Source organism: Bubalus bubalis, chromosome 3 (genome assembly GCF_019923935.1).
Source record: "Bubalus bubalis isolate 160015118507 breed Murrah chromosome 3, NDDB_SH_1, whole genome shotgun sequence".
NCBI classification, from domain to species: Eukaryota; Metazoa; Chordata; class Mammalia; order Artiodactyla; family Bovidae; genus Bubalus; species Bubalus bubalis.
The window spans coordinates 167,475,777-167,495,499 of NC_059159.1; the positions used below are offsets into that span (position 1 = coordinate 167,475,777).

General features: G+C 47.2%; 1 protein-coding gene and 1 long non-coding RNA gene across 9 annotated transcripts in view; one reads left to right on the forward strand and one right to left on the reverse strand.

The window, feature by feature from the left end:
* The window catches only part of ASTN2 (astrotactin 2), a 1,030,196-nt gene that overhangs the window by 55,969 nt on the left and 954,504 nt on the right, over positions 1 to 19,723 (reverse strand). For 6 of the 7 annotated variants that reach the window (XM_045165169.1, XM_045165168.1, XM_045165167.1 and 3 more), the window contains one exon: positions 4,819 to 4,960. In XM_045165169.1, coding sequence (XP_045021104.1) covers positions 4,819 to 4,960 — 142 coding nt within the window. Of the gene's footprint in view, positions 1 to 1,864; positions 1,996 to 4,818; positions 4,961 to 19,723 lie in introns of those variants that run through there. The other variant, XM_045165171.1, reaches the window with a different exon arrangement.
* On the forward strand, positions 1,311 to 9,896 carry LOC123465614. Of its 2 annotated transcripts, XR_006640893.1 has the most exons (5): positions 1,311 to 1,813; positions 2,822 to 2,929; positions 4,212 to 4,295; positions 7,081 to 7,397; positions 9,360 to 9,896. It is a non-coding gene; the product is annotated as an uncharacterized LOC123465614 (long non-coding RNA). The 2 variants fall into 2 exon arrangements; XR_006640892.1 differs by having other exon boundaries at positions 1,322 to 1,813; positions 7,081 to 9,896.

Sequence of the window (19,723 nt, forward strand, 5' to 3'; positions counted from 1 at the left end):
GTGCTGTGTAAAGTTACATGGATGGAGAGGCTGTGAGAGCAATTTGCCTTCCTAGGTGGGGTGGAGAGAGGGAGTGGGAGTAAACAGGGGCCAGAGAGAGAGAGAGAGAGAAGGATGAACCAGAACTCAAATAAGCAACAGGACTGAGCAACTGAGATACACATATGCGTGAGTGCCTGCTAAGTCACTTCAGTTGTGCCTGACTCTTTGTGACCCAATGGACTGCAGCCCACCAGGCTCCTCTGTCCATGAGATTCTCCAGACCAGGATACTGGAGTGGGTTGCCATGCCCTCCTCCAGGGATCTTCGGATTCAGGGATCAAACCCACATCTCTTAAGTCTCCTGCACTGCAGGCGGGTTCTTTACCACCAGCCCCACTTGGGAAACCTGACACAAACAGAGAAACACAAATGGAGAATAACACAGAGAAAGGCAAAGAGGGGACGACTGGAGGATGGCAAAGACAGTAAGCTATGCAGAAGATATTCACACAAGAGACAGAACAAAAAGCCACGAGAGATGGACAGAGGGGCAGAGAGGCATGGCAGGGTACAGCAAAAGTGAGAAGGTAAGATAAGTTGGAAGAGCAAGAGCCCAGGAGGAGAAGAGAGAGAATGAGAAAAAATCCCCATGGCAAAAGGATGCATATCGAGAAATCTGTAGCTGGGGTGGGTCTAATCCATCTTCATTTTGAAGACACTGAACGTGTGAAACAGGAGAGGAAGTGAACATCCCGCCCAAGGTCCCAGAGACAGAAGTGGTGGTTGTGGTGTGTGAACCCAGACTTTCTGACTGAGACACCATGCCTCTGGGCCTAAGCACCCGAACTCTTCCCTCACCTCTTCTGGCAGCCATGGATGGAGGGTTTGATGTCCACCTGTGCTTAATTAAAACTCGGGAGTCTGCACTCATGCTCTTTTTTTCAGCCTGCTGCTGCTGCTGCTGCTGCTAAGTCACTCCAGTCGTGTCCGACTCTGTTGGACCCCAGAGATGGCAGCCCACCAGGCTCCTCCATCCATGGGATTTTCCAGGCAAGAGTACTGGAGTGGGGTGCCATCGCCTTCTCCCTCTTTTCAGCCTGCTGCTGCTGCTGCTGCTAAGTCACTTCAGTCGTGTCCAACTCTGTGCGACCCCATAGACAGCAGCCCACCAGGCTCCCCCGTCCCTGGGATTCTCCAGGCAAGAACACTGGAGTGGGGTGCCATTTCCTTCTCCAATGCATGAAAGTGAAAAGTGAAAGTGAAGTCGCCCAGTCGTGTCCTACTTTTAGCGACCCCATGGACTAGAGCCTACCAGGCTCCTCCGTCCATGGGATTTTCCAGGCAAGAGTACTGGAGTGGGGTGCCACCGCCTTCTCCTACTTCTCTCCAAATGATCCTAGATGCTCATTCTTCTCAGGACCAGTGGGACTCCCAGCGTGCCTCTTAGAGAATAGCTCTTCCCAGATTATCCTGGGGAAAAAAAGAGACACTGAAAACCAGCAACTGGGTCAAAGAGAATGAAAGAGGAAGAAGAAAAAGAAACTAACATTTCCTGCAGACCTCCCCCACATACCGTGCATTCTGGTAAACCCCATTCATGGAGTTTCTTCATGCTCTTCCCTACAAGTCTATGAGATCAGAAGATTCCCAGCCCCCTTTCCCAGAGGGAGGAACTGCTGTCTAGAGCAGTAACCCAGGGCCTTCCCCGGGGCCAGCCATGGGTACGGGACAGCAGCAGGATGTATACCCAGCTCCGCTCATCTCCGAAGCCTGAGCTCTTTCCACTGCCACATGTGGCCTTTTTGGCCCAAGAGGAAGAAAATTCATTTTGGTAAGCAATGAGCAAGCAGAAAATGCAAAACCCCAAGAACTGACATTGGAACTCTTTTAAAACTGGAGACTTGAGTAGGTCAGACTTCAGGGGAGGAGAGCTGCCAGTGGGATGAGAGACGGGTCCAAACACCACGCTGGCTCCTTGTCAGAGCGGCCCGCATCCCAGGCTGGTTAATAAAACTGATTTCAGAAAGAAAATAAAGAAGTGTTCAGCGTTAGGGATGACAGGCTCATGACGAGCACATTTCCAGGACAGGAGAAGAAATGATGCTCCTGCTTTGAGAGGTGGGGGGGGAGGTGGGGGGATGTTGGTAAAGAGGAACGGAAGAGGTTAGGGAAGGTACGCACCACTCCTGGAGGATGGCAGCTTATGTGTTAGCTCTCGGGGCTAACTGCTCTTGGGGTTCCATAAAACATTCCCTCCCTCATTCGACATAACGGGCCTGTAGGACTCCAGCCTGGGTAATGCTGAGTCCCCACAATGTCACCCAGAGACGGGGTCACTACTCACATCTCAGCAGACAGGAACCACCTGCTGGGGCTCTGTCCCTGTCTGCTACATCTTCTCTCCCAGCAGTTGGAGAATGCAGGGGGAGGGAGTTGAAATTCATTACTCCAACAGCAGGGGCAGCAAGCACGATAGAGATAACAGCTAATGGTCCTCACGCTCCTACTGGGGGCTTGTGACAAAGTGAGGAATTTTGGGGTGTTACTAGCTCATCAAATACTCCCGGGCTCCCAGCAAACCAGACACCATATTGTCTGATTTACACACGGAGGGAAATGGAAGCTGGAAGGTTGAGAAGTTCCCTCAATGCCAGACAGCTGAGGAAGTGCAGGGTGGAGGTCTGCCTGCCTCCAGTCTATGCCCTCAATAAGGGGTGGAGGTCAGAAGTCAGGCAGCAGGAACTCTTTCCAAAACACTGCTTTCTTCATACGATCATAGCCTTTAGAGTTGAAGAGGATCATAAAGCTCTTAATCTCGTTGCATACTTGTATTTCACAGATGCAGTGACCCCAAAGCTCAAGGGATCAGCATCAGAGTTTACTGATTAAGAGGCTGCAGATTCATGCTCCGAAGACCTAAATGCCAAGTCATTGCTGAAGGCCTGAGGTAAACGCTACCATGGCTGTAAAAGTTGCCCACACGTCCCACTGAAAGATGTCTATAGCCCATTGTACTTTAGGGATTCCATTCCTAGAGTTCTTGCTGTCCCTGACTGATCCTGCCTTTCTGTATAAAATAAAACCTGGGCCCCAACATCTATGACATAGTCATTGGCAGAGCCCAGGTCAGAAGCCTGATTTCCATCTCATGGTGATATACCTGAGTCTGGAGCATGGACACATTGAGTGTTAAAATGAGCCTGAATATGTCAAGAGCTGAAAAGAGCCCAGTGGTCTTCAAAAGAGTCACAGTCTTCCACAGAAAATAGGGATGGGATACGTTTTGGAGATGAGGAGTAGTCGCTCAGTCCAGGGAAGCCCTTTGGAGATGGGGGACATTTACAGATCGCAGAGGGGCTACCCTGGCAGCTCAGGTAGTAAATGATCTGCCTGCAATGCAGGAGACCTGGGTTCGATCCCTGGTTCATCCTTCCTTTCAAGTTGGGAAGATCCCCTGGGGAAGGAAATGGCAGCCCACTCCAGTGTTCTTGCCTGGAAAATCCCATGGACAGGGGAGCCTGGTGGGCTGCAGTCCATGGGTTCACAGAGTTGGACACGATGGAGCAACTAACACATACACACACATGATTTACTGAGCACATACTTAGACACTCTGCTAAGGTGTTCCTTATTTAATTCTCATGCAGATCTACAACCTGAGTTTTATTATTTCAGCTTTCCTGAGGTTTGTAGAGGCAAAGTGACTTAAGGCCACACAACTAAAAATGTCAAACCCGGATTTGAATCCATGGTCTGTGGTCTTTCATACTACCATTAGGTTTTAAGTTATCTGAGGATAGAGATTTTGTCTTGGGCACATTTATACTTGCCTTCTAACAGTGCCAAGACATAGGAAATATTTAGACAGGTCTATTGAATAAGTAAATGAGTATAAGTGAGTAAATAAAAATGTAAGTGAATTAAAGGATGAATAAATAAGTGAAAGAATGATGGAGTGTAAGAATGAATGGATAGATAGATGAATGGGATGGATGGATGGATAAAGGAAAGAAGAAAGGGGGAGATAGATGGAGAGATAAACAGTGGATAGATGGATGGATAAGCAAATGAATCAATGAATAAAAGAAAAAATATGAGTGAGCTGAATAATTAATTGGTCAACAGTGCCATAGTCAACAATGGCAGCTTTCTAGATGGGAGAGGGAGGTGGCTTACGGCTTCATAATCAGAGAATGAAGAGAGCAGGTCTCTAGAACTCTCTGTTACAGCTCTGTGGCCGCATCTGAATGAAGAAACACTCACTGAGTTGGGAAACAAAGACAATGAGCCCCCTTCCCCTTGGAGATGAGCAGGTGAGTCTCAGATGAGTCAGCGTTTGCATCTCCAGACATTGGGATGCAATGACTCTGTGCAATACTCTATGAAACAGTTATAATGGTACTATTACTAAGGGTCTGGATGGACCTAATAGTGAAAGAGTATATGTATGTCCTACAAATGTATATAGACTTTAGATACACCGATCTAGCATCTTTCAGAGGGGATGTCACGAAATCAAGAAAAGAACACCACGCAGAGACTCCTGTCTCTGCCCTCCTTGCAGACTTGCTGTGCTCCCTCTCTGGCCTGCTGTTTCTTCCTCAGTAGGAGGAATGGTTCTGAGTGACTGGCTTCCTAGGGCCCTTTAGCACTAGCAGTATATGATTCTGTGACTCACTGTGGTGATATTTCTAAATCTTAGCCTATCAAGGTGCACACACAGACTGGTCTATAAAACACTTGGCTGGCCTGGACAGATTACTCATGCCTTGCATCACAGACTACTTAAACTTTTCCTGTCTGCTTCACGCTCCCCACATACAAAGTACATCTTACTTGTAGAGACCGTCGGGCTCCAGACACTTGAAGATGACGGAGTAGACACTGACTTCAGGGACCTCTCCATGGCTTCGACCAGCTGCTACACAAGTTGTGCCCAGGCCAGAGAGTAAGTCATCGGCAAAACTCAGGAATTCTCCTGGAGGGAGACAAAGAGAGATGAGCTCCCCAGCTCAGGCCTTGGTGAGCAGACATTCTTGCTGTTGTCCAAACCCATCCAATGTCTGGATACCACTATTAAGAGGATTAATGGGCAGAACAAGCACAGGATATGAAAATGACACAGATCAGGGTCTACTCCTGATGACTCTTTGCTTAAATTTCTGTCTGCATTTTCTCAAGTGTGACATGAGATACTAATACCTACCTTTATAAGATTGTAGCAAAGCTCAAATGAGCTTACTGTGAATGAAAATGCTTGACAAGGCAACAGGAGGACAGTGCTCTCTGTCTAGAGTAACTGTTTTGGCCTTGTCACTGCCATTTACTTCCTCTCCCCTTCTTCAGCAAGCTTCTTTGGAATTGCAGTTTCCTTGCTCGCATGATGAAGGTGTTGGACTAAGGATGTCAAACAGGCCTCACGTCACATGGTCACTGTTACACATCGGTCCTGGCTTCATGGTGTGTTATGCTGAGCTGGACTGAGACTGTTACAGCTAACAGGGAAAGAGTTCCATGACTGATTAGTGATGAAGCTCATGAGACAGGAAGGGACAGTCGACGAGCAAGTGCCTTGGACCCTGTGATTCTCAAACATCGGTCTAGCCATTGGATTTTAGGAGGCTGCTGAAGTTTACTAGAAATAGGGTTAATCACAAAGATGAGATGGGCATTCCTGGTGGCTCAGTGGCAAAGACTCCACCTGCCAATGAAGGGGACACAGGTTTGATCCCTAGTCTGGGAAGAGCCCACTGCCCTGGAGAAACTGAGCATGCGCACCACAACTATTGATCCTGTGCTCCAGAGCCCAAGGGCAGCAACTACTGACCCCATGAGCCACAGCTATGAAAGCCCACGCACCTAGAGCCCACGCTCCACGACACGGAGACGCACAGCAAGAGGCTCGTGAGATGCAGCGACTAGTAGACCCTGCTCTCCACAATGAAGAGCCCGCGTGCAGCAGGGAAGACCCGGGAAGAGCCCGCGTGCAGCAGGGAAGACCCGGCACGGTCAATAGAGTAACAATTAAAAGAAAGTGAGCAGATACGTCTTTCTATAACATAAAAGAAGGGAAGATGAAGACTAGAAATAATAACTAAACATCTGAAATCTTGGGATCTAGGCTTAGCCTAGAATTTGCTGTATAACTTTGGACAACTACATTCCCATCTCTGTACTCCAGTTCTCTCCTCTGAAAAGTGAAGGTACTACAGTCACTGTTTGGATTTCTGAGAACATAAAATAAAAACAGCTGTGCACAAAGATTAAGTTATGAGGATAAACACTGTGGTACTACTTACACTAGCAAGAATTCTAAAACAGCTAAATATTTAATGATAGCAAGACAGTAATATTAACTATAGGTCAATGATGCAATGAAATATTTTATAGTCATCAAAAACAACATTGAGGAAAACCGTTATTTGAAAGGATATCCATAGCATAGTAAGTTAAAAAAGAACAATTTACATTATTACAGAATAATTTAATTTTTGGTGGAAATTGTACATGTATATCTGTCTTAAAAAAGGAATAAGATACAGAAAATGCATAATATGACTTTGGAAAGTGAGATAATGGGTACTTTCTCTTTTAGTTTTGCTTATCTATCTTTTAAAAATTATCTACAATGGACATGTATTGCTTTTGCAACAAGAAAAAAAAATCAATGAAAATTACTTAAAAATTAAAGTAAATGAGCCAGACTAAATGGCCTCTGGGGCTTCCCTCATAGCTCAGTTGGTAAAGAATCTGCCTGCAGTGCAGGAGACCCGGGTTCAATCCCTAAGTTGGGAAGATCCCCTGGAGAAGGAAATGGCAACCCACTCCAGGATTCTTGCCTAGAGAATCCTATGGACAGAGGAGTCTGGCAGGCTATGGTCTGAGGTGTCTGAAAGAGTCGGACACGACTTAGCAAGTAAACCACTAAACCACCAAACGGCCTCTAAGTCTTCCGGTTCTAAAACACGATGATTTTAGAGGCAAGTGAGGTACTATATGTAATATGTGATATGAAATGAGATGAGGCCTCCAAACTGCTGACTCCTTGTTCTTCTTCATGCGTGATATGGAGGGCTTTGCACTCTTTTCCTTACTTAGATTCTCAGCAATAAACAAGAGGAGGACGTCTGTTCAACTGTCTTCTCTCCGTGTGGGATTAAGGACGATCCAACATGGTAGAATCATCATGAAACAGTAACACTGACCGTGTGTCTGGGAAGACATGGCACTTCTCTACCAGGAAACTGAGTGGACAGAATTTACAGATCACTTCCTTTTGGTCTTTTAAAGAAGAGTTTCACCTTCACTCACAAGTGAACCGTGTGACAGTCATCTGACTGAACCGTCCAGATGACCCTGGGATGATTCAGACAGACAGCAGTTCTAAAACATGTTTGTCCCTGTGGTCCAACAATGTATGTCTGATGTGTTTTTTGTTTTCTGCTTTTTACAAAGAAAAAAAAAAGCAGACTTGATACATACATGCCAGAGCAAGTGTCTGAATCAGGCTAAAGTCAGGACATACAAGTTCAGCTGCTATTGCCAGACAGACTTGGGACTGAATTTGAGTTCTAACAATTATTATAAGTCCCTTAACTTCTCAAGTCTCAGTTTGCCTTTCTGCAGCAAGGGGTCAATGACTCTTTTGAGACTGGAATCTAGAAAGAAAGGCTGAGTCCAGGAAGAAAGTCTGTTTAGAATCAGAGGTTTTGTCCTGCTGCCCCACCCCCCCACCAAAAAAAATTGAGGAGGTAATTGAAATGCTTTTTATCACCAATTTTGGCATCCCTATGTTTTCTGTAGGCCTCTTATATGAAGCTTCTTCCATAATAAAATCATAATCCAAAGATGTCTTCCAATTGATACCAAAGCAGAATAGTATATGGGGTGAAAAATAAAGGAGAAAAAACAGGAGACTATTCACTGGATGGAGTGAGGGCTTTGTTTCTCGTGGTTTTTCAGGATTCCAAGTCTGGCTGCTTGCATTTGTTTTCTTTGAGCTTGAATCCATGCCCGTCTGCGTTTCCATTTGCTTCCAGATAGCCATTGAAAGAGCTGGCCCTCAGTGAGGGAATTTAGTACGCTGTGGCCTGGATTAACTGTCTTCAAGCCAAAAGATGGTTGACATTCAATTTCAAATGGACATAGTTTTCCAGACATTTCCATGCATTTCAGAATAACTTAGACCATGGATAAAAGCCCCACTGGTCAGTAAGTTCAGCACACGTCTCAGTTTATAGGTTTAGTTCAAGGAAAGAAACTGGATAATGTGGAGTAGATGAACTAGTCATGCCAAACACATGATGATGATGCTTAGTGTTCAGTTCTGTTTGGGACTATACACACATAATAACCGTCCAAACAAAAGCAGTTACTATGAAGGAAACGGATATTTTCACACCAACCTTTGTTTTTCCCATTTAATTCTCACAAAATTCAGTCTTAAGGAGTTAAATGTTAGTATCTCTGTGATAAAGCTAAAGTTAAGCTCACAAATTTAGGAAGAGACAGAGCTGAGATTTGAACCCATATCCTCCTAAATTCCAAAGCCATTCTTTGATGCTACGCTGCCTCCTAGAGAAAGTTCAAAAAACCAATAGTGTTAGAAAGGGAGCTTTCTCAATTCATTTCGAATTGCACTTGAATTCGTGCCACTCTCTTAGCTCTACGGGCTTGGGAAATGAAACAATAAAAGAAATGGTCCCTGACCTTCCACAGCTTGTAATCTGACAACAGGAAGGGTTGTTAAATACAAGAACAGACCCATAAAGTAAATTGTAAGATTGCTTGCGTTGGCACTCTATTCCAGAAGGTTTCAATGCAGCCTAGAAGGAGACAGGTGAATGCAGCGACCCCTCACTGTCCTTCCTCTCCCCGTGAGGGTGCGGGGTGGTAAGAAAGGCCTGGGGGCTTCTCCGAGTACAAAGGTGAATTTGTGCAATTCAACATATGCATTGTGGTATCACGGTATACTACATTCCATGTCTGGCAGCAGTATAATTGAATGAACAGCAATAAAGTGCAGTGGTTAAGAGGTTGGGCTCTGCATTTACACTGCCTGGGGCTAAATCCTGGTACATCCCCACTTACAATTTGTTTTGGACAGGTTCCTTGACTCTCCACATCTATTTTTATCATATGTTAAATGGGTAGAATAATGCGATCTAATTTAACAGCATTGTTGTAAATATCACATAAAAGAGTATGTAAGTATACTGTTTACAAACCACTTAGCACGATGTCTGGCATACAGTGACGGCTCAAAACAGAAGTCAGCTATGAGTATTGTTTCTGTTATCGTTGTTGTTGCCATCACAATAGAGGAGGGATACAAGGACCATCAGGGATTATTTTTACCCAGCCTGCTCCTCTTCCAGGTGACAAAACTGAAGCCCAGATAAAGAAAGCGGCCATGCCCATGGCCATACACCAAGTGGGAGGCAGCCCTGGAACAAGATTGACCTCTCAACTCCTAGAGCCTATGAGACAATTCCTGCCAGTGAGCATATGCGATAAAATCACTGAGAACAGAAGAGCTTCCACAGCTGCTCAAGCAGCCTGAGCTCCTCATTTTGTGACCAGCTTTAATCAACACACATGTGAACCACATGCGCTGGGCATTGCCTATGTGCCGGGCCCTTTACATGGCGCACAGCTCCACCCTGCTGTCTTCTCACACTTGAAACCTCCGAGGACAATAGAAAGCCCAGGAAAGACAGAAGGCATTCCACAGACTTCACGTATGTAATGTAGTCCGGTGGTTTGTGAATTAGAGCATCTAGACCTCCAGGCAGTAGGAAGAAACAGTGGATGTGGTGGGGGCTGAAGTCGGTCTCCTGTGTACCCACCCCAAACTGCAACCAGATCAACTCCAGTTTGATCTAATCGTATAGACCAATGGCCCATGTTTTATTTAGGTTGGGAATAAAGACTGTCTTTTAAAAATCTTGGCTTAAAAATTTTATTGCTTAAAATGTTTGACTCTTAAAACCCTGCCACATTCCCTGATAGAAATTCAGAGCCTCGGGAATGTTATTAATACACCCCCATTCGAGGATTTGCAGCTACCTTCGCTCAGAGTCCAGAACCCCAGTCCAGCTCCCCTGCCTCTGAGCGCTGTGCGCCTTCCACCAGGACACTGCTCGGGTTACCTCCGTCCCCTCTTTCCCAGAACGTTGTCACGGCCACATGGCAGAAGCCTTCTAGACCCAGGCTGCTACTGCCACCTGGCCCATGCCTGTCCCAGACTACCCTAACATTCTTTTTCTGTTTTCCTTTCCTTGAAAACAGATAGGGAGTTGGGAGCCGCTGAACAGGAATGTGCCTATTCCCCATTATGGCCCTTCTGGGGCTGTAACCCGAGTGGGCTCGGGCCAGACCCCCACACATTTCTTGATCCACTCAGGCCTGAGCCTTGCTCTCGTTACCATCTGCAGAAAAGGTCAATCATGATTGTGCTGAAGCTTCAGAACCAACCCAGCAAAGCACAGTGATTTTCCTGAAGGCCCACCTCCTCTGCCTCAGTGCTCTCTCTCCCTCCCCTTTCATCACTGCCTCGGTCCTCTTCCTCCTGGTTCGCCCTCTCCTTCTCCTCCTCCCTCCCTCTCTCCTCTCTCTCTCTCTTGCTTCTGATTGAGTTGAGGTCACAGTCAAAGCCGGCCATGAGAGCAAATTGAAAACAGGTTGGGAGAAAAGCAGAAAAGAAATTCCAAGATGGAAGGGGCTGGGGCAGTGAGTTATTTAGCCCAGGTGGGGAGAAAGGTCCCTGCTCTGAACACCACGCTCTTTTCAGGAAACGCCGAGGGGATTTAGAGGCCACCCTGGGCCTGGCCTCTCTCTAACCCGCAGATGCTCTTCACTGAAGTGCCCAGGGAGCAGCAGAGCTCTGCATCTCCCCCACGTTTCCTTTACTTGGGCAAATGTAGAAGTTCATTCTGAGACCTTGTCGGTGACAATGCATCTTCGAGGGCCTCACGCTGTTCAGCTGCAGTCGGTTTGTTTCTTCCAAAACCTAATGTTATTTTAAATCAGAAGAACTGGTTGCAGGATGCTTCTCACATTTGCTGTCATGGCAGTATGAGCTAGGAAAAAGAGATTGGGGCGGGGGGATAGACAAGACCTGCTTTTGAAGCCAGGCTCCACCACTAATGAACTACATTATCTAGGGATGGATGATTAAACTCTCCAAGACAACTTCTTCATCTGGAAAGTAGAGGATCATCAGAGAATCAGGAAGGAATAAATGAGATAATATATGCAGTATACCTGCTACATGAATGGTTTACCAATGTTAGAGCTCCTCCCCCATGCTACCTCATCCTCCTCGTATCTCATCAATTTGCCGGATGACAAACTCTTTAGTGGTCAGACTCAGCTGCTTTCAGATACATTACATAATACCTAATTCCTTATCACCTACCCTCCCCCCCCTTTTTTTTTTCTGCAAAATGAAGTAATTTTAATAAGAAGGACAGAAGGTAGGCAATCAAGGAGGAAAGGAAAAAGATGTTTCTTTAGCTCTTATCATATGATATCAACAGTGCTAGACAGTTTTATGTAATTCCCTTGATTAAACATTCAAAACAACCCTGGCTTGATTAATATTCAATTCTGTGGCCACCTGATGCAAAGAACTGACTCACTGGAAAAGACCCTGATGGTGGGAGAGATTGAAGGTGGAAGGAGAAGGGGACAAGAGAGGATGAGAAGGTTGGATGGCATCACTGACTCAATGGATGTGAGTTTAAGCAAGCTCTGGGAGTTGGTGATGGACAGGGAAGCCTGGAGTGCAGCAGTCCACGGGGTCACAAAGAGTCGGACACGACTGAGTGACTGAACTGAACTGATTAATATTCAGTAAAACCTAATGAACTAGGTTAATTGTGCATTTACAAATGAAGGAACAGGTTCAAAGAAGGTTGAATGCCTGGCCTAACAAGATCCACCTGGGAACAGTAGCAAAAAGGCCAGAACCAGGACATTCCCTGTCCAAAGTCTGTGTTTTTCCTAGTACGTATCTGCCTACAGACGGCAAGATGCTTCTGGTGGGAGCTGTGTTTTGCTCGCCTCTGTGTTGCTAGTACCCAGCACAGGGCTGGCCATGTAGGTATTTGTGGAATTCTATGAAACCAAACTTCAGTGGCTGAAGCCTGGATCCAGACACATCTCCCTAACACTATCACTGGTCATCAGAACTTTCTTTTGGGAAACCAGGCTGCCTCCTGTGTGATCTCTTTCAGGAGGGCACAGGACTTCCACGGTGCAGGAGAGAAAGTGAAAGTCACTCAGTCGTGTCCAACTCTTTGCGACCCCATGGACTATACAGTCCATGGAATTCTCTGGGCCAGAATAGTGGCGTGGGTAGCCTTTCCCTCCCCCAGGGGATCTTCCCAACCCAGGTCTGAACCCAGGTCTCCTGCATTGCAGGCAGATTCTTTACCAGCTGAGCCACCATGGAAGCCCAAGAATACTGGGGTGGGTAAGCTATCTGTTCTCCAGTGGATCTCCCCAACCTAGGAATCGAACCTGGGTCTCCTGCATTGCAGGTGGATTCTTTTTTTTTTTTTTTTGCAGGTGGATTCTTTACCAACGAGCTATCGGAGAAGCCCATAGGAGGGAAGGGACTGCCAAAAAATATAAGGGCTCTGAAAAAGGTGATGGTGGTCTAGCCAATATCTACTGAGAGCTCCTACATGACTGGTGTTGTGCTAAGGGGCTTCTGGCTCACCCTCATGAGGCTTCCTGGGTGGGGCGGTGGTAAAACAATCCACCTGCCAATGCAGGAGACACAGGTTCAATCCCCTAGCCGGGAAGATGTCCTGGAGAAAGAAATGGCAACCCACTCCAGTATTCTTGCCTGGAGAATCCCACGGACAGAGGATTCTGGCGGGTTACAGTCCATGGGGTCACAAAAGAGTCAGATATGACAGAGCACACACATGGTTTCTTGAGGCAGGAGGTACATGCACACCCCGGGCCCCCACCCCCACTAAGCAGTTTGAGTTTGTTCCTTGTGGACAGAAACTCCAAAATATCAACAGCAGGGCAATTGAGAGAGGAGACTGGGCCCTGCCCAGATAAAAGGTAAGAGACAAATATTTCTCATTCTCGAAATCAGGGAAACTTTCCTGACTAGAAAGCTTGTTGGAGGTCAGAAGAGGCGTGAAAGGGAAGTCACTCAGTTGTGTCCAACTCTTTGTGACCCCGTGGACTGTAGCCTACGAGGCTCCTCCATCCATCGGATTCTCCAGGCAAGAATACTGGAGTGGGTTGCCATTTCCTTCTCCAGAGAATCTTCCCAACCGAGGAATCGAACCCAGGTCTCCCACATTGCAGGCAGATGCTTTACCCTCCCCAGGGAAGGTAAACCCCAGGGAAACCAGGCGAGCCACCAGGGAAACCCCAAAAGGGGAGTGATGCCAAGCTACCCAGAGGCCTCTCTGCTGGGATCTACCTTGGCTGAGAGATGCTCACACACACTTGGGAGAACATGGAGATATACCAAATACGGTCTTAGAACCAGGCAAATCAAAATGATTGGCCAAAGGCAAACCCAAAAGAAATGCCCCATGAAAGTGATTTAAACTACCACAAGGGCATGACTCTGAGTCTGCCCATGTGCCTATCCACACATACTGTACTCTTTTCCCTCCTAATAAACATTTTACTTATTTCACTACTTTCTGTCTTTGTGGGAATTCTTTCCTACAAAGCCGAAGGGTCAGGGTCTTGTCACTGCCCACTGGTCTAGTGGCTAGGATTTGGTAGTCTCACTGACTTGCCCTGTCCCCAATCTCTGGCAGGGAACTGAATCCCTGCTTCAAGCCACTGTTATTACACCCAAGATTACTCATACCAGTCCTGAAGTGGACATCTGTAGGCTTGACCCACTCTAAAACCTGCCTCCTGCTACTTAGAGCATGCTGGCTTTCCACCGGGGAGCTGGCTCTCCCCTGATTTTAGTCTATATGATTTAGGTAATCAGTGGCATGATAGTCCATGTTGGAGACCAGCAAGAGGTAAGAAGTGACCAGGCCTGATCTATCAGACTAACTCCTGGGACAGAGACCAAGTCCTGGTGACATCATTTGAAGCCTTGGATCAGCTGTGTCTGCAGTTAGATATACCCTTGAATATTTCAAATGCACGACTCAGTATTTTCCCTTTTCTGCCAAAGCTAGTTTCCACTTGTTTTCTGTTACTTGCAACCAGGAGTCCTACCAGATACAAATCCTATGAGGTAGACGTTATGATTGCCATTTTATAAATGAGAAAAAAAAAAAAAGTGTTCACGGGTCTTAAGCAAGTTGCCCAAGATCACACTCCATCTAAGATAACAAGTCTGGGCTTCAAATCCAGAGCTGTCAGATGCCCAAACCTGAGCCTTTCCCATCATAAAACACTGTGAGGGCAGAACACACAAAGATCCTGTTATTCACCAAATCACTGAGTACTTCCAACGTCCTGTTTCCTCTTGCCCTGTCTTCTGACCTCACTGCCTGTGCTCCCTTCCTCACTCAATCACTCCAGCCAGGCTGGCATCCTTCCCCCTCCTCCTCCTCTAGGATGCAGAGCATGCTCCTGCCACAGGACCTCTGCACCTGTGGTCTCCATGGCTTGAGAGTTCTTCCCCATGTCTTTTCATGGCTCACTCCCTCTTCTTACTCAGATGGGGGCTGCTTAAATGTCACTTCCTCAGAAAAGCCTTCTTCAGCTACTCAATCTAACTTAATTACTCTCTATCCCCTATTTCACATCACATACTGATGAATTACTATACTGCCCATCATATAAGTCCCATGATAAAGAGACTGTTCACTTAGCAAAGTGTCTATACACAGCACGTTCTCCATAAATAGTTGTCTAGGGAGTGAGTGTAATTATGGTGTACTGTAAACTGAGCTGGGCTTTCCAGGTGGTGCTAGTGGTAAAGAATCCACCTGTCAGTGCAGGAGATGTAAGAGATGCAGGTTTGAGCCCTGAGTTGGGAAGATCTCCTAGAGAAGGGCATGGCAACCCACTCCAGTAATCTTGCCTGCAGAATCCCCTGGACAGAGGAGCCTGATGGGCTACAGTCCATGGGGTTACAAAGAGTTGGACATGACTGAGGCAACTTAGCACACACACATGTAAACCAAGCTGATGGCTGTGAGCATAACATGAAGAAGAAGGCTTGCGTTCCTCGGGGAGCAGAGCCTAAGTGAAGGGCTTGGGTGCAGATGCTGTATCTGGGAGGTGACTTCAAGAAAACAGGCATGGGGAACAGGAAGGATGAGACAGGGAAGAGGGACAGTCAACAATGAGGTGTATCACTGTTTGTCGTTGTGAGTGATGGGGGCTTGCTTCCAAAGGGACCCTCGAGGAGTGAAGGGAGGGACGCTCCCGCAACTGTTTGGCTAAACGCTGGGGGACTGGAACCCATACCTCCCGATTTCTGACAGCCATTGGTAGAGAGCCTCCCTGGGGGGAGCCAATGTCCCCACACTCTTTTTAGTACGGCTTGCCCCCAGGCCTAGGGAGCTCAGTCTCATACAAGCCATGGGACAGGAAATGCAAGTGTGCATTTGAGGTCATTGGCAGCACAAGGCGAGCCTGAGTGTGCACCACAGCCACAGCTGAAATAACCCTGGGCCAAGAGGCTGCATCACCGCCCCGGCGGCATCTGCTGTAAAGAACCAGTCTCTGCCTTTGAGGAATTGGTAGAAAGAGCAACAGACGAGCCTTCGTCATCAAAGTCCAGGACAGACTTGACAGGCCCACTGCTGAGACAGCCCACAGTCAGTTACCGAATGCCCACCGCATGCCAGGGAGAGGGCTACATGCTGTGGGCACAGTCCCGAGCCACTCGGGCGAAGCCCCTCCCTGGGGCGCTCACAGCTTAACAAGGCAGGCTGGCGAGGGCTGCTTTCGTGAGCAACCCTCCGGACGGTCTTGCAACTTGATCCTAATACGGAATTTAATAATATTAAACTCAGCATTAATGTGCACTTGGCTAACAGAGCCTGTCCTTTTCTACAGTTGGGTTAATTAAGGCCGTAAAAGCCCTCGTCATCCCCACCATCCTGAGGACCAATGATGCTAATACCTTTGACTGGACGGGCTATTGCTAACATGTGTGAGGAGAGCCGGTCTGGGGAGCAGACTGTAGGGGAGGGGGTGAAAGGATAGCCCCTTGCCATCACTCTTGGAGGACCACATGTGTGTGCACTGCCGTCACGGCACTCATCCACCGAGGGCTTTCTTCTCTTCCTTTCCTTTTTAAAATTGCATTCCTAAACATTACACTATTGTGAAGTGGAAAGAACCCCACGGTACAAAATGTGCTTCTCATCAGACTCTCGGTGCCTCGAACACTTCCAAATGTCTCCAGTTTTCATTCAGCGTCTCCTTCTCTGGGCAGCAAGGCAGAAAGCTTGTGTGCTGACGGTGGGCCCGATCAGCTCCTCTGACCGCAGATGTGATGAAACGGCATACAATCTGGCAGAGCTGGGCTATTATTCACATTTGGTCAAGGGGAGAAGAGAGGCTCGGAGATTGGGGCACGGTGCCTAACCACACCGCTACTACGCTGCGAGGCTGGGACTTGAACCTGGGCTGATCCAATTCCAGAGCCTGTGGTTTTTCCACCACAACATGCACTTCCTAATTGTTCTGTCTCTGTGGGCCTCAGTCTCCATGTCTCTACAGGAGGATGCCAGTATTTACCCTGCAAGGGGCTCAGGAGGAGTGAATTTGATGCAGTCCATAAAAAAATATAGAAGTGCCTTAAAATTTGCAGAGTGACGCATCCGTAAAAGCATGCTGTTTGGGGAAATCCACCGAGTGTCAGGTAAGATGATAAAAATGCCAGGGTGGGTGCTTCTGGAGTCAGAGAAGGGAAGAAAAGACCATCCTTTAGGAGGTAGTAAGGATATCGGTGTTCAGCCCCCAGGACACACCAGAGCACACAGACCGTGATGGCAAAGGACCTTCACCAACCTGGAAACATACCTGCTGGTGACACAGAGGAAAGGAGACAAAGCTGGGGACTGAGGATGCTCCAGAGCAGGGAAATTGAGGCTTAACTTCCTGGGCCTAGAGCTTCCAGAATCTTCTCAGCTCTAGAGGACTGGCTTCCCTTCCTTCATTTCAGCTGAAGTTCCACATCCCCAGAACCCTCTCCCTAAAGAACCCAGATTGCCTGCTCTCGGTTACCCCTCCTCACAGAACTTGTGACTTTTTTTTCCAAGGGCTAGTGATAGCCTGCATTTACTATATTTCTTTGCTTACTTCTTTATTTTCATTTGATCACTAAAATGTTAGTTCCATGGGTTCAGGAGCCTTGTCCATCTTGTTGTATCTTGTTTATAATCTCCCCAGTGGCTGGCAGAGTGTGGGGGACACAGCAGTCATTCGTTAAAGATCCACTGACTGAATGGAGGTGGGTAAGGCTGGTGGCTTCCCTTGTAGCTCAGTCGGCAAAGAATCTGCCTGCAATGCAGCAGACCCAGGTTCAGTTCCTGGGTTGGGAAGATCCCCTGGAGAAGGAAATGGCAGTATTCTTGCCTGGAGAATCCCACGTTCAGAGGAACCTGGAGGACTATAGTCCATGGGGTCGAAAGAGTCGGACACGACTTAGCAACTAAACCACCACCACCACCAAGGCTGGAGAGGTCAGTAGCCAAGGACTCAGCCAGGCTTTGCAAACATGTTGAGATAACTTGTTTTCGCTCCTGTCCAGTGTCTTTCTGGAAGCGTTCCGTGGTTGCCCCTCCATCCAGCAAGCGTCAGGTTGCTCTGCTGGGTTTCCCTGGCGCCCTTGTCTCCATTGTGGTCTTTAACACACTGTCCTGTCACACCTACTCAGCGCCTCTCTCCCCTGTGGGCTAGGAGGAGCTATGGGAAGGGATCTAGCCTCTTGTTCACCATCTCAGCCCTGTCATGGGCATGCAGAATAAGCAAGTGTATGAACAAGCAGGACTTCCTTTCCAGCTGGAAGGAGGTCCACAACAGGCACAGTGGGTTAGGGCTTCCTTGTACAGCAAGCTTTGTTTGTTGTACATGTGTGTACAACATAATGATTCAATATTTGTATATATTATAAAGTGATCACCACAACAAGTCTAGCTAACATCCATGATCACATATAGTTAATTTTTTTTCCTCACCACATGACCCAGCAACCCCACTAAAGAGCATATATCCAGAGAAAACCATGATTCAAAAGACACAAGCACCCCAACATTCATAGCAGCACTATTTACAATAACCAGGACATAGAAACAACCTAAATTTCCATCAACAGATGAATGAATGAAGATGTGATACATACACACATGGAATATTACTTGGGCAGCAATCTTTTAACTGTGCCAGAGCCATCCCATGGGGCCAGCAGACCTTGTGTGAAAAAGCACCGAATCCAGCGTCAGGGGAAACGCGGCAGCCCTGCCTCTCTGTGACACCCTGTGCAGATCAGGTCCTCTCTTTCTGCAGACGCAAATGGCCATGATGGAAAGAAAGGGCATCAAGCTTCCTCCCAACCTGTATCTGATCTGACCTTGCAGCTAATGTCAACATCGCGACCCCTCTGTTTTCCTCTAAAGATCACGTTGCTTCCTCATTCTTAGCTTTCCCGAGCTCTTTGTCTAATTGTCAGGTTAACACTCCCTGACACATACATCTCAAGATGCCTCCCTCATTAATATTCTGGCTTCCTGATCTCTGCTTAGCCCTGGTGTTTCTGTGCAGCCAAGCCTTTGACTGCATCATCTCAGCGTTCACAATGGCTGCCCATGAACCCTTTGGCTCTTGCCTCTGTGATGAGAAGTGCCTTTCTCTTCCTTCAGCCTTCTCCTTTTGCAAAGCCCTTTACAGTTTGCATTGCATACCCTACCTCTTCATATTTAAGCTTCACGAGTGACGGGTGAGGTGGGCAAACCAAGATGGAAGTGAACAGTCCCATTCTACAGAAGGGGAAACTGAAGTTCAGCACAGAGGCTGGAGCACACGCTTCCTGACTCCTGATCGAATGCACTGGCAGCCGGTCTCCTGTACAGCCCAAGAGCTGTGTGCTCTTGTCTCCTCACCCACACACTGAGCCCAACCACGACTGACACAGCTTCGCAGCCACCCCGTGAAGTAGGGAAGGAGGCACTCACCCCGCACTCACCCTTACTGAGCCCCCCACGTGTCACTGACTTAGTTATATTTACTAAAACCCCAGTGTCAGGCCCCCTGCGGGGAGGGCAAAGTAGCAGAAAAGGCAATACTTTGCTTAGTCCTGGGTTTGAAACCTGACTTTGCTGAAAGACTCTTCCAGTCAACTTAATCTCTCTAAGCCTCCTTTTCTTCATCTGTAAGATGGATGTGAAAATGCCCACATTAAAGGAACAATGGGATCATACTGAGAATTAATGTAGGCAGTCAATACAGTGCCTGGCACATGGTAACCATTCAACAAATGGTGCCCTTATTATCTTTAGTACTATTATAAAAACTACCAATTCACAGACCATTTCATATTGGGTAGGGAGAGAATTCAACAATCCAGAGAAAGTGAATTATCCTCGTGAATTTAGCACCTCTTTCTCCTCCCAGACAGAGCTGCACAAACTATGCGTTCATTTAGCATTAAAAAATGTGACATGCCCAGAGCTTCTTCCCTTCACTAAACATAAACCTCAAGGCCTGGGATTAGCAGATAGCTGGGGATCTTCAGCAGATAAGGGGGCCTCTATTTGCCTTTCTTTTTTCCCCTTGC